Source organism: Podarcis melisellensis, assembly GCF_964234715.1.
Source record: "Podarcis melisellensis genome assembly, chromosome: 10".
NCBI lineage: Eukaryota > Metazoa > Chordata > Lepidosauria > Squamata > Lacertidae > Podarcis > Podarcis melisellensis.
In genome coordinates, this window is record NC_138542.1 from 72,690,506 (window position 1) to 72,710,426 (window position 19,921).

At 46.9% G+C, this 19,921-nt stretch overlaps 1 protein-coding gene across 1 annotated transcript in view; it reads right to left on the minus strand.

The window, feature by feature from the left end:
- The window catches only part of LOC309378792 (lithostathine-like), a 65,851-nt gene that overhangs the window by 21,902 nt on the left and 24,028 nt on the right, over positions 1 to 19,921 (minus strand). Inside the window, exon 2 of the mRNA XM_081927469.1 lies at positions 9,935 to 10,078. Coding sequence (XP_081783595.1) covers positions 9,935 to 9,960 — 26 coding nt within the window. The 5' untranslated portion in view covers positions 9,961 to 10,078. The remainder of the gene's footprint in view (positions 1 to 9,934; positions 10,079 to 19,921) is intronic.

Below are 19,921 nucleotides of genomic sequence, written 5' to 3' on the forward strand. Positions count from 1 at the left end.
ATCCAACCATCTCGTCCTCTGTCGTCCCCTTCTCCTTGTGCCCTCCATCTTTCCCAACATCACGGTCTTTTCCAGGGAGTCTTCTCTTCTCATGAGGTGGCCAAAGTCTTGGAGTCTCAGCTTCAGGATCTGTCCTTCCAGTGAGCACTCAAGGCTGATTTCCTTAAGAAGGGAGAGGTTTGATCTTCTTGCAGTCCATGGGACTCTCAAGAGTCTCCTCCAGCACCATAATTCAAAAGCATCAATTCTTCGGCAATCAGCCTTCTTTATGGTCCAGCTCTCACTTCCATACATCACTACGGACCTTTGTTTGCAAGGTGATGTCTGCTTTTTAAGATGCTGTTTAGGTTTGTTATTGCTTTTCTCCCAAGAAGCAGGCGTCTTTTAATTTTGTGACTGCTGTCACCATCTGCAGTGATCATGGAGCCCAAGAAAGTAAAATCTCTCACTGCCTCCATTTCTTCCCCTTCTATTTGCCAGGAGGTGATGGGCCCAGTGGCCATGATCTTCATTTTTTTGATGTTGAGCTTCAGACCATATTTTGTACTCTCCTCTTTCACCCTCATTAAAAGGTTCTTTAATTCCTCCTCACTTTCTGCCATCAAGGTTGTGTGGTCTGCATATCTAAGGTTGGATATTTCTTCCAGCAATCTTAATTCCGGCTTGGGATTCCTCCAGCCCAGCCTTTCACATGATGAATTCTGCATATAAGTTAAATAAGCAGGGAGACAATATACAGCCTTGTCGTACTCCTTTCCCAATTTTGAACCAATCAGTTGTTCTATATCCAGTTCTAACTGTAGCTTCTTGTCCCACATAGAGATTTCTCAGGAGACAGATGAGGTGATCAGGCACTCCCATTTCTTTAAGAACTTGCCATAGTTTCTCTGGTCGACACAATCAAAGGATTTTGCATAGTCAATGAAGCAGAAGTAGATGTCTTTCTGGAACTCTCTAGCTTTCTCCATAATCCAGCACATGTTTGCAATTTGGTCTCTGGTTCCTCTATCCCTCTGAAATCCAGCTTGCACTTCTGGGAGTTCTCGGCCCACATACTGCTTAAGCCTTCCTTGTAGTATTTTAAGCATAACCTTGCTAGCGTGTGAGATGAGTGCAATTGTGCGGTAGTTGGAGCATTCTTTGGCACTGCCCTTCTCTGGGATTGGGATGTAGACTGATCTTCTCCAATCCTCTGACCACTGCTGAGTTTTCCAAATTTCCTGGCATATTGAGTGTAGCACCTTAACAGCATCATCTTTTAAAATTTTTAACAGTTCAGCTGGAATATCATCACTTCCACTGGCCTTGTTATTAGCAGTGCTTTCTAAGGCCCATTTGACTTCACTCTGTATGGCTCAAGGTCAGCAACCACACTACCTGGGGTGTACAAGACATGCATATCTTTCTGGTATAATTCCTCTGTGTATTCTTGCAACCTCTTCTTGGTGTCTTCTGCTTCTATTAGGTCCTTACCACTTTTGTCCTTTATTATGGAAACCTTTGTACGAAATGTTCCTTTCATATCTCCAATTTTCTTGTACAGATGTCTGGTTTTTACCATTCTATTGTTTTCCTCTATTTCTTTGCATTGCTCGTTTAAGAAGGCCTTCTGGTCTCTCCTTGCTATTTTTTGGAAATCTGCATTCAATTTCCTGTATCTTTCACCATCTCCCTCGCATTTTGCTTGCCTTCTCTCCCCCGCTATTTGTAAGGCCTCGTTTGACAGCCACTTTGCTTTCTTGTATTTCCTTTTCACTAGGATGGTTTTAGTTGCTGCCTCTTGTATAATGTTACAAGCCTCCGTCCATAGTTCTTCAGGCACTCTGTCCACCAAATCTAAATCCTTAAACCTGTTCCTCACTTCCACTGTGTATTCATAAGGGATTTGACTTGGATTGTATCTTACCGGCCCAGTGGTTTTTCCTACTTTCTTCAGTTTAAGCTTGAATTTTGCTATAAGAAGCTGATGATCTGAGCCACAGTCAGCTCCAGGTCTTGTTTTTGCTGACTGTATAGAGCTTCTCCATCTTTGGCTGCAGAGAATATAATCAATCTGATTTCGATGCTGCCCATCTGGTGATGTCCATGTGTATAGTCGTCTCTTGTGTTGTTGGAAAAGAGTGCTTGTGATGACCAGCTTGTTCTCTTGGCAGAACTCTATTAGCCTTTGCCCTGCTTCGTCTTGAACTCCAAGGCCAAACTTGCCAGTTGTTCCTTTTATCTCTTTTTTTTAAAAGAAATATATATTAAGTTTTCAACAGAAAAAAAGTTGCAAAACAGTAAACAGAATATACAAAAAGTACAAAAACCAAAAACAGCATAAAAAGAAAAAAAGATACACAATTAAAAATATATATATAAAAATCCCTCATTCTAGTATCATACCTCTCGTTTACTTATTTTCATGACTTCCTCACACCTCCCATTTTGTATTCCATTTAAAAATTTGTTCAGCAAATCCATACCCTCTTTGTTTACCCTTGTTTGTCCTCACCTATTATAACTTCAAATTTTCATCTAATATCTATCCATTCTTACACCGACTTATTACCTAATTACTAGAACCACTTCGTTTCATTCCAAAGTCATTAGCATTCATTATCTCTTGACTCCCTACTTTAGCATACCAATCCCCTATAATGTGAAGAACATCCTTCTTTGGTGTCATTTCTATAAGGTGTTGTAAGTCTTCATAGAATTGGTCAGCTTCAGTTTCTTCAGCACCAATAGTTGGTGCATAAACTTGGATTACTGTTATGTTAAAAGGTCTGCCTTGGATTCGTATCAAGATCATTCTATCATTTTTGATACTGGAATGGCTTGCCGGTTCCTGTTCCAGGTGGATCACGTTTCGTCAAAACTCTCCTCTCTGACCTGTCCATCTTGGGTAGCCCTGCACAGCATAGTTCATAGCTTCTCCAAGTTATTCAAGCCCCTTTGCCACGGCAAGGCAGTGATCCATGAAGGGGCTGGAATAAGGTAGAAACTTTAAAAAGTCATTGCCGCCCCAACCTCGGGGTTCAAAATTCCTCTTTGAACCTGTTGCGCAATAAACTTTGGTCTACACTGGTTGGTGGCTGGACTCCTTCCTTTATTCCACAGGGACCCGCGGTGTAGTAATGCTCGCCCCCAACCTCTTGCCCCTCCCTTCTACGGTCTCTGCTCTCCGGCCAGACCAGGGCCGTCCCAGGCAGGGTAGGCGGGCGAAATTACTGTTTTAGCAAAACCAAAAACAAAACAAACAACACCCGGTAGGGCTGCCACCACTCCCTATGTTCCAGGGGACCCAAGATCACATCCCAGGGAGAAGGTTGTGACCCGTTAGCTTGGCCGTTCCCCTACTCCACAAGCTGCATCCACAGTCTTGCAGGCAGAAATTCTACGGTAGAGCGTAACCCAGCGTAAGGCAAGGACTTAGCTATTCCCTTTGGAAAGGCACACAACTAAAACAGTTTCATCTTTAAAATGTTTATTTTAAAATAACATAAGAAACATGCTAAAATAGCAGGCACATCTTTTGGAACGTTACAGGTAAGAAAACAAGAAAGCTACTAGGCTTACTAAGATCACATACTTACAACTCTAACACAGAGATAGGACAGTTGAAGTTCTTTCAAAACTCTGCAAGTAGACGACGAGTGAAGATTTCCATCTCAAAGGATGAGTAGCGGCCTATTAAGCTGGAACAATAGAGCCTGGCATCTTTGCAATTTGCAGAGCAAAGCAGAGAGCAAAGAGCAAGACAATTGCTTGATCTTTTATCCACAATTCGCAACCTGCGTCGTAACTTTCAAGCCAATCATAAGACTCAAATTATTTTTGAATGCGCCAATGATCGGCTTGCTGGTCAATCAATTTACCTCTTGACAGCTGGGCCAATTTAGGATTTAAACTTTAAATCAAAGGGCTTCCTCCCTACCAAGGAAATTAACCAGAGACACATTCCCAGGCAATTCAAGGGCAGATAACAACACTGGGGAGGAAGATGTTTACACCCTCGAACTCAGGTGCTAGTTCTTTCATTAATCAAGACATCCTGGGTTCTAATAAAACTTTCAACCGAGGAGCCAGTTGTCTGGAGCTTTAAAGATACACAACTCCTTTCCCAGGGTCCTTGCGGCTGATGAAACTCCCACAAGGCCTCACTCTCTTTTGCTTGACCAAAGAATAATTTTCTAAATATTCCTACTTTACTACACGCGGGCTCTGTCCGATGAGCTGGGTGACTGAGAAGCCTCACACCCAGATTTTTCCAAAACACAGGCAAAGGGGCAGGCTGCTCTGTGTGTTTTGCTAGCAGTTAAACTGCACATTTTTGGGGGGTGGGGGGTGGGAGATCTTTCTTTTTGTGTGCTTTGCATTGAGACTTGTGTTTCCAGCTCAGCCAAGGCAGCTGTGGCTGGAGGGCCAGCTGTGTGTGTGTTGTTAATGGAGAAATCTGAGGGCCTCGCTGGACAAAAATCAAGGACACCAGCCAGGAATACCAGAGCAAAACAGCAGCCAGTAGGCTTGGTCTTTATTGAAGACTGTCGTGACAGGACTCCCACCTGCCACCAGGTGGAAGAAGATGGAAGCCCTGAACAAAAGGAGACCCCAACTTTTATTAGCTACTAATCCCCCATGCTACATCCCTAAGACTACATCATAACTACATCACGACTACATCATTGACACATCACAAAAAGAGGGGTTTAGGGAGAAGTTGTGGTGGTAACCTGAGTGTCTTGTCACTTGGCTGGTTCCTCCCCCCCCCCCCATGAGTACTTTCCAGAAGACAAAGGGGAGTTTGCAGTTTCCTGTCTCCAGAAGGAAGAGCTGATTACTGTCCTTTGTTTCAGTCCATGCTAAATCCACTCCCATATGCAGGTCCTTTGTGAGTGCAATGATCTTCTGTCTAGGACCATCAGGGTTGGCATGCCAACTGGGTAGGTCTCGCTGGAGCTGCAGGGGTGTTGGCTGCCTTGAGTCAAGTCTCTCCCCTTTGATAGTCCTTCCTTCATGGTGTAAAATAAAAGTTCACATACACGCCATGTATTTAAGACTGATTTCCTGCTGAATTCATTGCTGTGAAGAAAAGAGTGGACTCTGAGAGGAAGACATCCCACACTCCATACATCTAAATGAGTTCTCGCCTCTGAGAATCCCAACATGTTTCATAAACACTCTGTTATAAGTAAAGCACTTTCTGCAATCTTTCCATTTAAACTGCTGCTCCTCTTTGAGTTGTTGCTGGTTTGTAGGGTTTCAACTATTAAAGCTTTTCCTGTCCATGAGTCTGTGGATGTAGGACTTCCACTAGGACTGAACCTCTACCTACTTTCCTGACATTTATATGGTTTGTCTTTTGTGCGAGTTTGTTGACGAAAATCAAGGGTTCCGCTCTGACTGCAGCACCTACCAGACGCCATACATTTAAACAGTTTCTCCCCTGTGTGTCTGCTGATGTTTTCTAAGATTTCGATTCTGACTGAAGCTCTTTCCACACTGAATGCATTTAAAAGGTTTCTCCCCTGTGTGAGTCTGTTGATGTCTTCTAAGGGTTGCATTCAAACTAAAGCTCTTTCCTCACTCCATGCATTTAAATGGTTTCTGCGCTGTGTGAGTACGGTGATGTATATTGAGGTGTCCACTCTTACTGAAGCTCTTCCCACACTCCATGCATTTAAATGGTTTTTCACCGGTGTGAGTCCGTTGATGTGTTCTAAGGTGTCCATTCTGACTGAAGCTCTTTCCGCACTCCATGCATTTAAATGGTTTCTCCCCTGTGTGAGTCCGTTTATGTGTTCTAAGGTGTCCACTCTTACTGAGGCTCATCCCACACTCCATACATTTAAATGGTTTCTCCCCTGTGTGAGTCAGTTTATGTGTTCTAAGGTGTCCATTCATACTGAAGCTCTTCCCACACTCCATGCATTTAAATGGTTTCTCCCCTGTGTGAGTCCGCTGATGTGTTCTAAGGTGTCCATTCATACTGAAGCTCTTCCCACACTCCATGCATTTAAATGGTTTTTCACCGGTGTGAGTCCGTTGGTGTAATTTAAGGTTTCCATTCTGACTGAAGCTCTTCCCACACTCCATACATTCATATGGTTTCTCCCCTGTGTGAGTCCGTTGGTGAATTCTAAGGCTTGTATTCTCACTAAAACTCTTTCCACACTCAATACATTTAAATGGTTTTTCACCGGTGTGAGTCCGTTGATGTCTTCTAAGTTTTCCATTATCACTAAAGCTCTTTCCGCATTCCAGGCATTTAAATGGTTTCTCCCCTGTGTGAGTCCGTTGATGTATATTGAGGTCTCCATTCTGACTGAAGCTCTTTCCATACTCCATGCATTTAAATGGTTTCTCCCCTGTGTGAGTCCGTTGATGTGTTCTAAGGTGTCCACTCTTACTGAAGCTCACCCCACACTCCATACATTTAAATGGTTTCTCCCCTGTGTGAGTCCGTTGGTGTAATTTAAGGTTTCCATTCTGACTGAAGTTCTTCCCACACTCCTTGCATTTAAATCGTTTTTTGCCCATGTGAGTCCATTGATGTGTTCCAAGTTTTCCACTATCAGTGAAACTTTTTCCACTCCCCATAGCTTTAAATGGTTTATCCCCTGTTGGAGGTCATTGATGTGAACTATATGTGCTCATTCAATGAAGTATATCCCACATTTCCCACATTTTAATTTCTATGAGGGCCAGTGTGGTGTAGTGGTTAAGAGCGTTGGACTTGTAATCTGGTGAACAGGGTTCGCGTCTCCACTCCTCCACATGCAGCTGCTGGGTGACCTTGGGCTAGTCACACTTCTTTCAAGGGAGTCTATCAACCCCACTCACCTCACATAGTGTTTATTGTGGGGGAGGAAAAGAAAGGAGAATGCTGGCCGCTTTGAGACTCCTTAGGGTACTGATAAAGCAGGATATCAAATCCAAACTCTTCTTCTTGTATTCCTAATGAAATTAAAGGTGCCCCATCTCTCGGAATTCTGACTCTTTACTCCATCACCTTCTTCAGAGTGGGAGCAAAGGAAATCCTGTTTGGGTTTCAAGGAAGAGAAGAAAGGGAAAGAGAACACATCAGCCGCCATTAGCACCTTCTCCTATTTCAACGTCTCCTACATCCCCGGACTTCCGGGTTAGCGCCATCATTTAATGGCGGATTCCCTCCGAGCTCCGGAGGGAATCGGCTCCGCAGGATTGGGTCTTGTCCACGGTGGCAACACGGGGACCCTTAAAAATCACAGGCGCGGATACCTGTGAACCTGGTGATTCGGCGGGCACCATTTGCGCCCCTCCAAACCGCGAAGGAGCCTTTTTAAAGGCTTCAGAACGGGGACGGGGTGCGGCGCGGTGCTGAGAGTACATTGCTCCTTCTGCGGAGTGAAGCCGCAAGCCATTGATGGAGAGCGCTGACTTTTTCCTTGGAACAATTGGACTTTAAAGTAAAAACCCCTGAGTAATATGGAATTCGGAATTCAAAGAAAATTTTTTGTTGAATTAGGAACGAGCGGGGAAGGGTTAAAAAGGAAGTCCGCCCCCCCTCTTTGTAGATAATTTAAAGCAAAGAACCTGCCATCTAAGGTCGAGAGGATCTTTTTTTTCCTTTTCTAAAAGACTTTAACCTTCATGGTTTGACACTATAAGAAATTTTACTGGAGGATAAAAGATTAACTGTGGGAGCTGAAGTTTCACCCCCCCCCCCGGACCCAGGAGTGTCCCGCGAGAGAGCCTGTTGATGAAGTACTGAGGAGTTTGACAGCTGTCAAATTGGCTGTCAGAGGGAAAAAGAGAACTTTGTGTCTGTTGCTTCTGCTGGTTATATTTGTTACAATTTGTTGAGAATAAGGAAGGACTGATACAAATTAAATTGGCTATTGGACTTGAGCTGAAAAACATTAAGAAACTAAAATCTCCCTAGAGGGGGTTTAGGACATTACAAGAATGGCTGGAGGAGGGAAAATTCAGACTGAATTGGAAAGAACATTTGTTCTCTTGGGAAAGTTACAAGGTGAAATCGATGTTTTGGCTACAAGTGTCACAACTCTGGTCTCAGCAGTAAACAATTTTGTTGAAGTTGATAAGGATTCGAAGCAGGTAGCTCATACAACTGGTCAAATAGAGAAACTTGAGTGTTATGAGAATATGGAGAAGGAGATATGTGCTGTTCCTGAAGAGAAGGAAGGAGGAGCTGTAACTTCCCAGATGTTAAATGAGAGTTGCAATTTGCGGCCTGACATGAAGGCAATAAAGGAGAATAACAATCTGATATGGAAAGCCTGGCCTGAATTGGTGAGCCTGAAACTGAGAGATCCCCTCATGTAGAGATCTGAAGACCGAAGGATTACAAATTTGATCAAGGTGGAAGTTGGAGCTTTGGGGACATTTGGACTCGAAAGGAGTATGTCGGGGTACCCCATAGGCTCTTTTTTCAAGCATGGAGGGCTGGCTGGAAAAAATATGGATCCTGTTGGGCCGAAGCCTCTCCGAAACCTGGGGTTCAACATTAAGGACTATCAAAAAGGCCGGCAGAGAGGAACTGAAAGAGATTTAAAAGCCTCGGATGTGAGATCTCCAGGCGAGACAAGATATTGAGTTGATGAACACTTGTTGGGGACTGAAACCGGGAAAGGGGTGGGTGGAGTCTGGGAATCCAAAGGGTATATAACTATAACTTGCTTTATTTTTATTCTGTTCTGCTATTTGTTTGGAACTGGGGAAAGCCGTGGAAGGGAAATTTTGGTCGACTTTAGGAAAAATGTTGAAGAATGAGCAATGATGTTTAAGTATTGATGTTTAAATTTGGATAATAAGGATTTGCTGAATTAATAATTTAAATTGGAATACAAGAAGGGGAGGTGAGACGAGGTCTGAGAAATAAGTTAATGGAAATAAGTAATGGAAATTGTATTTGTTTTAATCGTTTTTTAATTTTGTATTTTTGTATTTTATTTTATTTTTTGTTTTTTTCTTGTTTTTGTATTAATTCGGAAACCTTAATAAATATTCTTTTTTAAAAAAATGTCTCCTACATTCCCCCACCTCCTACCCATGTTCCCAATTTTTAGGAAATGAAGTTGATGTCGGAAATCAAGCCTTTATCAGGAGAAACCGGCAACTCTCCCAAGCACCAGGCTTGATCTCCTGTTGACCTCCCTGGCTGCATTCCCCAGCAAGATCCAGGCTAGGTCTCGATAGGCGATTCTTCTCAAACGTGGGAAGAACACCCCCCCTTTCCTGCCCCCCCCCAGCAGGGGAAAGAGATAGACAGAAATGTGTTTACATGCTTTTATTTCTGTCTTTGCAGCATTACAAAAACATGAGTGCTCTCTTCAAGCTCCAGCAGTCTAGTGACAAACACTTCCTGCACTTCCTGGACCGGAACAAACTGAAGAGCTCCTATTACACTCTGAGCTAATTCTGGTGCTTCGCACTGTCAATTGACTGTCCTTCTGTTTCCCACGGACAGTCCCAACATTCCCATTATGTTTTGCTTTCAAGCTAGCAGTTTGCAGCTGCATTGCTTCTATATCGTAACAGTTGCAATGTCATCAAATGATAGTAATTAATGAGAAACTTTCAAAATCCTCAATCAATGTTAATAAAGCAGCATGATATTTTTAAAAATGATGTGCTCTCTGATCTTGTGCCCGTCTTCTGACGCAGGTCTATCCTGAAATGACACTGAAAAACAGGGTATTCAAGGCAAATAGATAAACTGTACTTAGTGGAATATGTAGTACCTTGAAAATGTACTATTGATTTATTTATGGCCTGAAGTTCTGCTATTTCTGTGGACATGAATTTATTCCTCTTCTGTCTTAAATATCATAATCATAACATGTCATGGGGTGTTAGGGGAGCGGTAGTACCTTTGGTGGGGAAAATGTCATGCAACCTATGGGGTAATTTATCCACCATTGGTCCCCACCCTGCACTCAGCTCTCACCTGTGGCTTCCAGAAGCTATCAGCATGCAGCAGGGGCCACAAACCCAGGTACGGCTTCAACCGGCCGGCTAAACCAGGTGAGGATACCTGATGGGCCTCAAATCCTTGGTGGGTTGGGAATTCTGCTGCAGGTGAAGGCAGGCCCTGGTGGATGGAGAGGATGAGAACAACAGTGAATCCCACAGTCAGGAAGGCAGATTCTGCCCATGCTGCAGAGGAAAGTGAAGGGCAGATGGAGCTCGTCAACCTGGGAAGCGAGGTCCTCGAGAACGAAAACTCTGGCCCTAACCCTTTGCTGCCTCGTGAGTTATCTTCAGGAAACGAAAAACTCACACAAATCCAGAGTAGAGTCTCTGAGACGGTTAGATGGTGCCTTGCACACCACCTTCCAGCCACTCCTACAGCCAAGCTGGTGCCAAACCTACTGCTCTGCTTTCCTTGGGACCATATAAGCCAGGCTGAGAAGGGGGTCTTGTTGTCTAGGCAGCCCAGGACCCCCAAACACACTGCCCAGGCAGTGCTGCTAACACATCAGTTTCAGGGGGAGGGATGAACTCAGACTTGTGTATCAAACTCTCTCCAATGTGGAACAAGGAAAACGAAGCACTATTTACATCATAAAAAGGTAAAGGGACCCCTGACCATTAGGTCCAGTTGTGGCCGACTCTGGGGTTGCGGCGCTCATCAGGTTTCTCTTACGCACAGCAACCCAGGTCATGTGGGCGGGGAGGGGGGGTTGCAGTGATTTTTAGGAAGTCATTAGTCTGCACCAGGCGTCCTATTGGGAAGACCCAGTTTTCTGAGTGCATGTTCTGGAAGTTGGGCAATAGGGGCAGTACAGGATTCCTACTGGTGTACCGACCTCCCCGCTGCACCAAGGATTCCCTGCCCGAGCTGCTTCAGGTCGTGGCGGATATGCTCCTGGAGACACCTAGCTTGGTTGTCCTGGGGGATTTTAACATCAATGCCGACACGACCTTACAAGGAGCCGCTCGGGACTTCGTGGAAAGCATGGCCTCCATGGGGCTGTCCCTGAATAAGTCTGGCCCAACTCATAGCCACGGACATACCTTAGACTTGGTGTTTACCTCTACGGATGTTGGTGATCTGACATTAACTAAAAGCGAAACAAAAGAAGTGCCATGGTCAGATCACTTCCTGGTGCAACTGGACTTCTCCGCAACCCTTCCCCTCCGCAGGGAGGTGGGACCGATTCGGATGGTCCGCCCCCGCCACTTAATGGATCCAATCGGCTTCCAGAGAGTGGTAGGGGATGCTTTATCCCAAGTTGATGGCCTTTCAGCTGATTCCCTGGTGGCCCGCTGGAATGCGGAGTTAACCAGGGCAATTGACTGTCTGGCTCCGAAGCGCCCTCTCCGATTGCATGGAGCCCGGACAGCCCCGTGGTTTTCCCCGGAGCTGAGGGTGATGAAACAATCGTTGAGACGGCTAGAGCGCCGGTGGCGGAAAACTCATTCTGAATCAGACCGGACACGGGTTAGAGCTCAACGTCGAGCCTACCAAGTGGCAATGGCGACGGCGAAGAGGGCCTTCTTCGCCACCTCCATTGCATCTGCAGAAAACAGCAGCAGGAGACTTTTTCAGGTGGTTCGCAGTTTATCGGAACCACCTGTACCACCGGGGCCTGGTAGGGACCCCAAGATCTCCTGCAATGCTTTTGCAAAGTTTTTTGCAGATAAAATCGCTCAGATTCAGAAGGAGGTAGACTCCACCGTGGGAGCAGGGCCAGGGCGGGAGAGTGCTAGAGTTCTGTCTGGTCCTGTTATATGGGATCAATTCCAATCTGTTACCTCTGAGGATGTGGACAGGCTGCTTGGACGAGTGAAACCGACCACCTGTCTCCTTGATCCTTGCCCATCCTGGCTGATAAAAGCGAGCCGGGAAGCGCTGGGCGATGGGCTCTGCGGGGTGGTGAATGCTTCCCTCTGTGAGGGAGCCTTCCCAGACCCGCTGAAAGAGGCGGTCATTAAACCGCTTCTTAAAAAAACATCTTTAGACCCGGCCAATTTGGCCAACTATCGCCCAGTCTCAAATCTGCCATTCCTGGGCAAGGTGATTGAGCGGGTGGTTGCTGAACAACTCCAAGCACGCCTGGAGGAAACGGACCATTTGGATCCCTTCCAATCGGGATTCAGGCCTCACCATGGGACTGAAACTGCCTTGGTCGCGCTGGTTGATGATCTCCGGCGGGCTAGGGACAAAGGTGAGAGCTGTTTCCTAGTTCTGCTGGATCTCTCAGCGGCCTTTGACACCATCGACCATAACATCCTTCTGGACCGTCTAGAGGGGCTGGGAGCTGGGGGCACTGTCATACAGTGGTTCCGCTCCTTCCTCCTGGGCCGTGTCCAGAAAGTGGTGGGGGGGGGTGAGTGTTCAGACCCCTGGGCTCTCACTTGTGGGGTGCCTCAGGGTTCTGCCCTCTCCCCCATGCTTTTTAATATCTATATGAAGCCGCTGGGAGAGATCATCAGGGGGTTTGGACTGGGTGTTCATCAGTATGCAGATGACACCCAGCTCTACCTCTCCTTTAAATCAGAACCAGTGAGGGCGGTGAAGGTCCTGTGTGAGTGCCTGGAGGCGGTTGGAGGTTGGATGGCGGCTAACAGATTGAGGTTGAATCCTGACAAGACAGAAGTACTGTTTTTGGGGGACAGGAGGCGGGCAGGTGTGGAGGATTCCCTGGTCCTGAATAGGGTAACTGTGCCCCTGAAGGACCAGGTGCGCAGCCTGGGAGTCATTTTGGACTCACAGCTACCATGGAGGCGCAGGTTAACTCTGTGTCCAGGGCAGCTGTCTACCAGCTCCACCTGGTACGCAGGCTAAGACCCTACCTCCCCGCGGACTGTCTCGCCAGAGTGGTGCATGCTCTAGTTATCTCAAGCTTGGACTACTGCAACGCGCTCTACGTGGGGCTACCTTTGAAGGTGACCCGGAAACTGCAATTAATCCAGAATGCGGCAGCTAGACTGGTGACTGGGAGTGGCCGCCGGGACCACATAACACCGGTTCTGAGAGATCTGCACTGGCTCCCAGTACGTTTCCGAGCACGATTCAAAGTGTTGGTGCTGACCTTTAAAGCCCTAAATGGCCTCGGTCCTGTATACCTGAAGGAGCGTCTCCACCCCCATCGTTCAGCCCGGACACTGAGATCCAGTGCCGAGGGCCTTCTGGCGGTTCCGTCATTGCGAGAAGTGAGGCTACAGGGAACCAGACAGAGGGCCTTCTCGGTACTGGCGCCCGCCCTGTGGAACGCCCTCCCATCAGATGTCAAAGAGAAAAAGAATTACCTGACATTCAGAAAACATCTTAAGGCAGCCCTGTTCAGGGAAGTTTTTAATATGTAATGCTGTACTGTTTTTAACACTGATTGGGAGCCGCCCAGAGTGGCTGGGGAAACTCAGCCAGATGGGCGGGGTATAAATAATAAATTATTATTATTATTATTATTATTATTATTATTATTATTATTATTATTATTATCTCGCTTTATTGGCCAAGGGAGCCGGCGTACAGCTTCCAGGTCATGCGGTCAGCATGACTAAGCCCCTTCTGGTGAACCAGAGCAGGGCACGGAAATGCCGTTTACCTTCCCGCCGGAGCGGTACCTATTTATCTACTTGCCCTTTGACATGCTTTCGAACTGCTAGGTGGGCAGGAGCAGGGACCGAGCAACGGGAGCTCACCCCATTGCAGGGTGTTGGGAAAAAATCTAACAACAGAGGAAAAAGATAGTTTCCAAAGGGAAATGGGTTTGGAAATAACAAAAAAAGTGAAATATTTGGGGGTGAATTTGACATCTAAGAATATGAATTTGTTTAAAGATAATTATGAGAAATGTTGGTTGGAAGTGAAGAAAGATCTTGACATTTGGTCTAGGCTAAGACTCTCCTTGTTAGGCCGAATTGCTGTTATTAAGATGAACGTATTGCCGAGATTGTTGTTTTTGTTCCAGACACTGCAAATTTTGGACAAGATGGACTGTTTCAAGAAGTGGCAGAAAGACATATCTAATTTTGTCTGGCAGGGCAAAAAACCCAGAATAAAATTTAAGATTTTAACTGACTCAAAGGATAGAGGGGGCTTTGCCCTGCCGGACTTAAGACTTTATTATGAGGCAGCAGCTTTTTGCTGGCTGAAACAATGGCTACTTCTTGAGAATACAGATGTCTTGGATTTGGAGGGATATGATAACAACTTCGGCTGGCATGCATATTTGTGGTATGACAAGGTAAAGGTTCATAGAGGCTTTAAAAACCATATTGTCAGAAAAGCACTATATAATGTGTGGAATCGTTATAAAGATTTGTTGGAGAATAAAACCCCCAGGTGGTTGTCACCCATGGAAGCCAAGGCGGTAAAAAAACTTAATATGGAATCAGATTGGCCAAAATATTATGAAATTATAGAATACGATGGTGAAAAGCCTAAATTACAGAGCTTTGAGAAACTAAAATCTAAAGTTCGAGACTGGTTACATTATCGTCAGATTAATGAGATGTTTAAGCAAGACAGGAGACTAGGATTTCAGAAGGAGAGGTCAAAGTTAGAAACAGAGCTATTGGAATCCAATACTAAGAATTTGTCTAAAATGTATAATTTGCTGCTGAAATGGAACACTCAAGATGAAACAGTAAAGTCAGCAATGATTAAGTGGGCACAAGATATCGGACATGATATTATGTTTGCGGACTGGGAACAGTTATGGACCACAGGCATTAAATTTACGGCATGTAGTGCCTTAAAAGAGAATATAATGAAAATGATCTATAGGTGGTACATGACCCCAGTCAAGCTTGTAAAGATATATCATTTGCCCAATAACAAGTGCTGGAAGTGTAATGAATGTGAAGGAACTTTTTATCATCTTTGGTGGACCTGTCCAAGAATTAAGGCCTACTGGGAAATGATCTACAATGAAATTAAGAAGGTCCTAAAGTGGACATTTGTAAAGAAGCCGGAGGCCTTTCTCCTGGGCATGGTCGACCAAACGATTCCAAAGAAAGATAGAACTTTTTTTATGTATGCAACCACGGCAGCAAGAATTCTTCTAGCAAAGTATTGGAAGACTCAAGAGCTACCTACTCTGGAAGAATGGCAGATCAAGGTGATTGAATATATGGGACTAGCAGAGATGACCGGCAGAATCCGTGACCAGAGGAGAGAGACGGTGGAAGAGGACTGGGAAAAATTTAAAGTGTATCTTAAGAACTTTTGTAAAATTTTGGAAGGATAAGATGTCAAGGGCTGTGAAATTAGAGAATTATAGTTGTTAAAGTTTAAACTTAAGAAAATTCAAAGAAAGTTGTTGTTTTAAAATTGAAAGAAGGATTGCTAAAAGCTAATTTAAAAATAAGGGTGCAGTGAAGGGAAGGTTTGGGGAAGTCATGTATGTTTGTTTGTATGTCTTTTTTCTGTTTTGTTTTCTTTTCTGTTTTCTATGCTGTTAAAATTAATAAAAATTTATTTTTTTTTTAAAAAAAGGAATTTCCTCTCCTCTCCAGGGGAACAATGGCTGGACTGGGCAGAATCGCTGTGTCTGGGCAGGGACTTATGGGGCGGGAAGAGGATGGAGATTGCAGGAAGGAAGGGAAGGGGGGACAGGACCCCCCTCCCACTTCCCAGGGATCCCTCTCTAATCGCTTTGAAGGAGTGGCCGATTCCTGGGCTGGATGGAGAAGCCAAGGAGGCCCCTCCAGAGATTCCCCGCGGGCGCCACGATGAAGACGTCTCCTCAAGGACTGGTCTTCCTGTATATCTCTCCCCGCCCCCCCCATTGCTGCCCTTCCCCGCCCCAGGGATGCTCCCCCCCCGACTTCCTCGACCCTCTCCCTCTTTCCCTGAGTCTCCCCTGCACCCAGAGGTCGTCTTGGCGGGGCTCACCCCTCGCCCCGCGCCCCACCTCTCCATCCAGAGGACAACCCCCCCCCAACACGAGGGTCTCTATCCAGGCGTCCCTCGCGCCCGTTAACCCTTTCATAGCCCGCCTTTCTCCGTGCAGATCTCACATGGCCCCAGGGATGCCTGTGCGGGGAAAACGGGGCAAGGGGTCCTCGTGGGCGCCCCATGTCTGCCGTTGCCAAGGCGCCGAAGGGGCCAAGGAAAGCCCCCTTCGCAGCACGCGCGCAGGGATCCAGGCCCCACGAAAGGTGCTTTGGGGAGCTGGCGGGGTCTCTGGGTCCTTACCGCCCCTCCCCTCCCCCCCGCGACCCCTTTACCTCTTTGTCCTCGCTCGCGATTCTCCTTTCCTTTCCTGCAACATCCATGGGGGGGGGAAGGGGGGTCCCCTCCCCTGCCGCCCCTCCTCCCCTTTCGGAAAGCGCGCGCCCCTAGAGCTACGGGGCAGAGCAGCAATCCGGAGTGGAAGCTCCTCTTCCGGGAGAAGCAGGCAGTTTGGGAGGGGGGCTCATTCCCGGAAGAGAGGTCGGATGGCGAGGAGGAGGAGCAACATATTGGGGAGGGGATTTGGGGTTGTGGGGGGCGGGGTGGGAGGAGGATGTGCCGGGAGGGGAGGGGAGGAATAGAGAGGGGGCGGGGAGGAAGGTTATTCCCTTCCCGTTTTCCTCCTGTAGATCAGGAGAGCGGGGGAGGGGCTGATGCTGGCAATCCAATTACAAATTGGGGTCCCCCACCCCACAATGTTTATATTGCAAAATCCTTCCTTCCCCCACTCTACGCCACGAGCCGTGCGCCCGTGCTTTAGGTATTGGTGCTCTTCAGACCAGGATGGGGGGGGGACAGTTATATGACTCCACCAAAACTACTTTGTGACACATTTGGGATGTGTAGATGTTGCTGTGAAAAAATGTATTGTGGGAAATGGGGAGAAAATAACAGGGGCCAACCAGAGAATATTGAGAAGCAAAGCAGCTAGTAAGCCTGATCTTTGTCTATGTCAAAAGCTGCATTGATGTTGTTACTACCACCAAACAAATACGGGTGTTTCCTAACAACAAGCCCTGGCTAAACAGGGATGTGTATCTTCTGTTAAAGGCAAGAAATGCTGCTTTTCACTCTGGTGATGCGCAACAGTATAGAGAAGCCAGAGCCAAACTGAAAAAGGGCATTAGGGATGCCAAAGCTATGTACTGCCGGAGGATAGAAAAGCATTTTGAGAGCTCCGACCCTTGTCGAGTATGGCAAGGCCTGCGACAAATTACAGGGCAAAATATTAAAAACGAACTGGCTAGCAGCAGTGCGCACCTGGCTGATCAGCTGAATCAATTCTTCAGTCGTTTTGAGGTGGGAACTGGAACTACCGTCACTACAGCATTGGCTACCAGCACATCATCAGAAACTATTACTGATAAACAACCATTTTTATTACAGACCTCTGACGTACAACGTGCTTTTCGGAGCATTAATATTAGGAAGGCAGCTGGACCGGATGGAATCATGGGACGAGTTATTAGGGACTGTGCTGCAGAATTAGCTGGTGTATTTACGGACATTTTTAACCTATCCCTGTTGCAGGGTTCTGTCCCTACCTGCCTGAAGACATCGATTATAGTGCCAGTCCCTAAGCAGTCTGTGGTGGTATCTCTCAATGACTACAGACCAATAGCCCTAACATCTGTCGTTATGAAATGTTTTGAGAGATTGGTGCTAGATTATATTAAGGCTGGTCTTCCATCCACTCTAGACCCGTTCCAGTTTGCATACAGCCTCACACCCTATTCATATCTTAAATGTGCCCTTAAAAAAGGATTTGTGAAGGAAAAGACAATGGGGAGGCTCCTCCCATCTCTTCCTCTCTTTTAAACTGGAACCAGTGAAGGCAGTGAATTCCCTGTGTGAATCCCACAGTCAAGAAGGCAGATTCTGCCCCTGCTGCAGAGGAAAGTGAAGGGCAGATGGAGCTCATCAACCTGGGAAGGAAGCCCATAGAGAAAGAAAACTCTGGCCCTAACCCTTTGCTGCCCCGTGAGTTATCTTCAGGAAAAGAAAAACTCACACAAATCCAGAGTGGACTCTCTATGATGGTTGGATGGTGCCCTGCACACCACCTTCCAGCCACACCTGCAGCCAAGCTGGTGCCAAAAGTACTTCTCTGCTTTCCTTGGGACCATATAAGCCAGGCTGAGAAGGGGGTCTTGTTGTCTAGGCAGCCCTGAACCCCCAAACACACTGCCCAGGCAGTGCTGCTAACACAGCAGTTTCAGGGGGAGGGATGAACTCAGACTTGTGTATCAAACTCTCTCCAATGTGGAACAAGGAAAACGAAGCACTATTTACATCATAAAAAGGTAAAGGGACCCCTGACCATTAGGTCCAGTTGTGGCCGACTCTGGGGTTGCGGCGCTCATCTCGCTTTATTGGCCAAGGGAGCCGGCGTACAGCTTCCGGGTCATGCGGTCAGCATGACTAAGCCCCTTCTGGTGAACCAGAGCAGGGCACGGAAATGCCGTTTACCTTCCCGCCGGAGCGGTACCTATTTATCTACTTGCCCTTTGACATGCTTTCGAACTGCTAGGTGGGCAAGAGCAGGGACCGAGCAATGGGAGCTCACCCCATTGCAGGGATTCGAACTGCCAACCTTCTGATCGGTAAGTTCTAGGCTCTGTGGTTTAACCCACAGCGCACGTCACTGTAAAAGTATTTGAAATATTTGTCTTTTGAAGAAAAGATCACCAAGTATCCGGCGGCCCTTTCAAAGCTAATGAAAGAATAACAGGAACAGAAATGCTTTTGAGGTGCAACTTCTATATCAAGCCTGAGAGCCATTCCATGGACTCTGCACCCCTGTTTCTGATGACAGGTGTACATTATTCTCATCCTCAGTGGAAAAGACATTAAAGATGGAAGCCTGAGAGAGAGGAAAAGGTTTCTGGCTGCCTCTTGGGTGGGATTGCAGAAACAAAGAGCCACTTCTGAGAAGGCCTCCCTCCTCCCCTCTTCCTCTTGGAATTTCCTCTCCTCTCCAGGGGAACAGTGGCTGGACTGGGCAGAATCGCTGTGTCTGGGCAGGGACTTATGGGGCGGGAAGAGGATGGAGATTGCAGGAAGGAAGGGAAGGGGGGACAGGACCCCCCCCACTTTCCAGGGATTCCTCTCTAGTCGCTTCTAGGAGTGGCCAATTCCTGGGCTGGATGGAGAAGCCAAGGAGGCCCCTCCAGAGATTCCCCGCGGGCGCCACGATGAAGACGTCTCCTCAAGGACTGGTCTTCCTGTACAGTGGTACCTCGCAAGACGAATGCCTCGCAAGACAAAAAACTCGCTAGACGAAAGGTTTTTCCGTTTTCGATTTGCCTCGCAAGACGAATTTCCCCTATGGGCTTGCTTCGCAAGACGAAAACGTCTCGCGACGTCTAAAAACAAAGACATGTTTTGTTTATAAAGTTAATTTATTTTCCCTTCAGTTTTTGAACTGCTCTTTACAGTATGTGTGACTTTAAAGAGCAGTTAATAAACTGTTGTTGTACCAAATTTGGCTTTGTTTAGACTTTTTTTGACCATAGGAACGCATTAATTGATTTTCAATGCATTCCTATGGGATTTCGTGCTTCGCAAGACGAAAAATTCGCTAGACGACAAAAATTGCGGAACGAATTAATTTCGTCTTGCGGGGCACCACTGTATATCTCTCCCCGCCCCCCCCAATGCTGCCCTTCCCCGCCCCAGGGATGCTCCCCCCCGACTTCCTCGACCCCCTCCCTCTTTCCCTGAGTCTCCCCTGCACCCAGAGGTCGCCTTGGCGGGGCTCACCCCTCGCCCCACCTCTCCATCCAGAAGACAACCCCCCCCAACACGAGGGTCTCTATCCAGGCGTCCCTCGCGCCCGTTAACCCTTTCATAGCCCGCCTTTCTCCGTGCAGATCTCACATGGCCCCAGGGATGCCTGTGCGGGGAAAACGGGGCAAGGGGTCCTCGTGGGCGCCCCATGTCTGCCGTTGCCAAGGCGCCGAAGGGGCCAAGGAAAGCCCCCTTCGCAGCACGCGCGCAGGGATCCAGGCCCCACGGAAGGCGCTT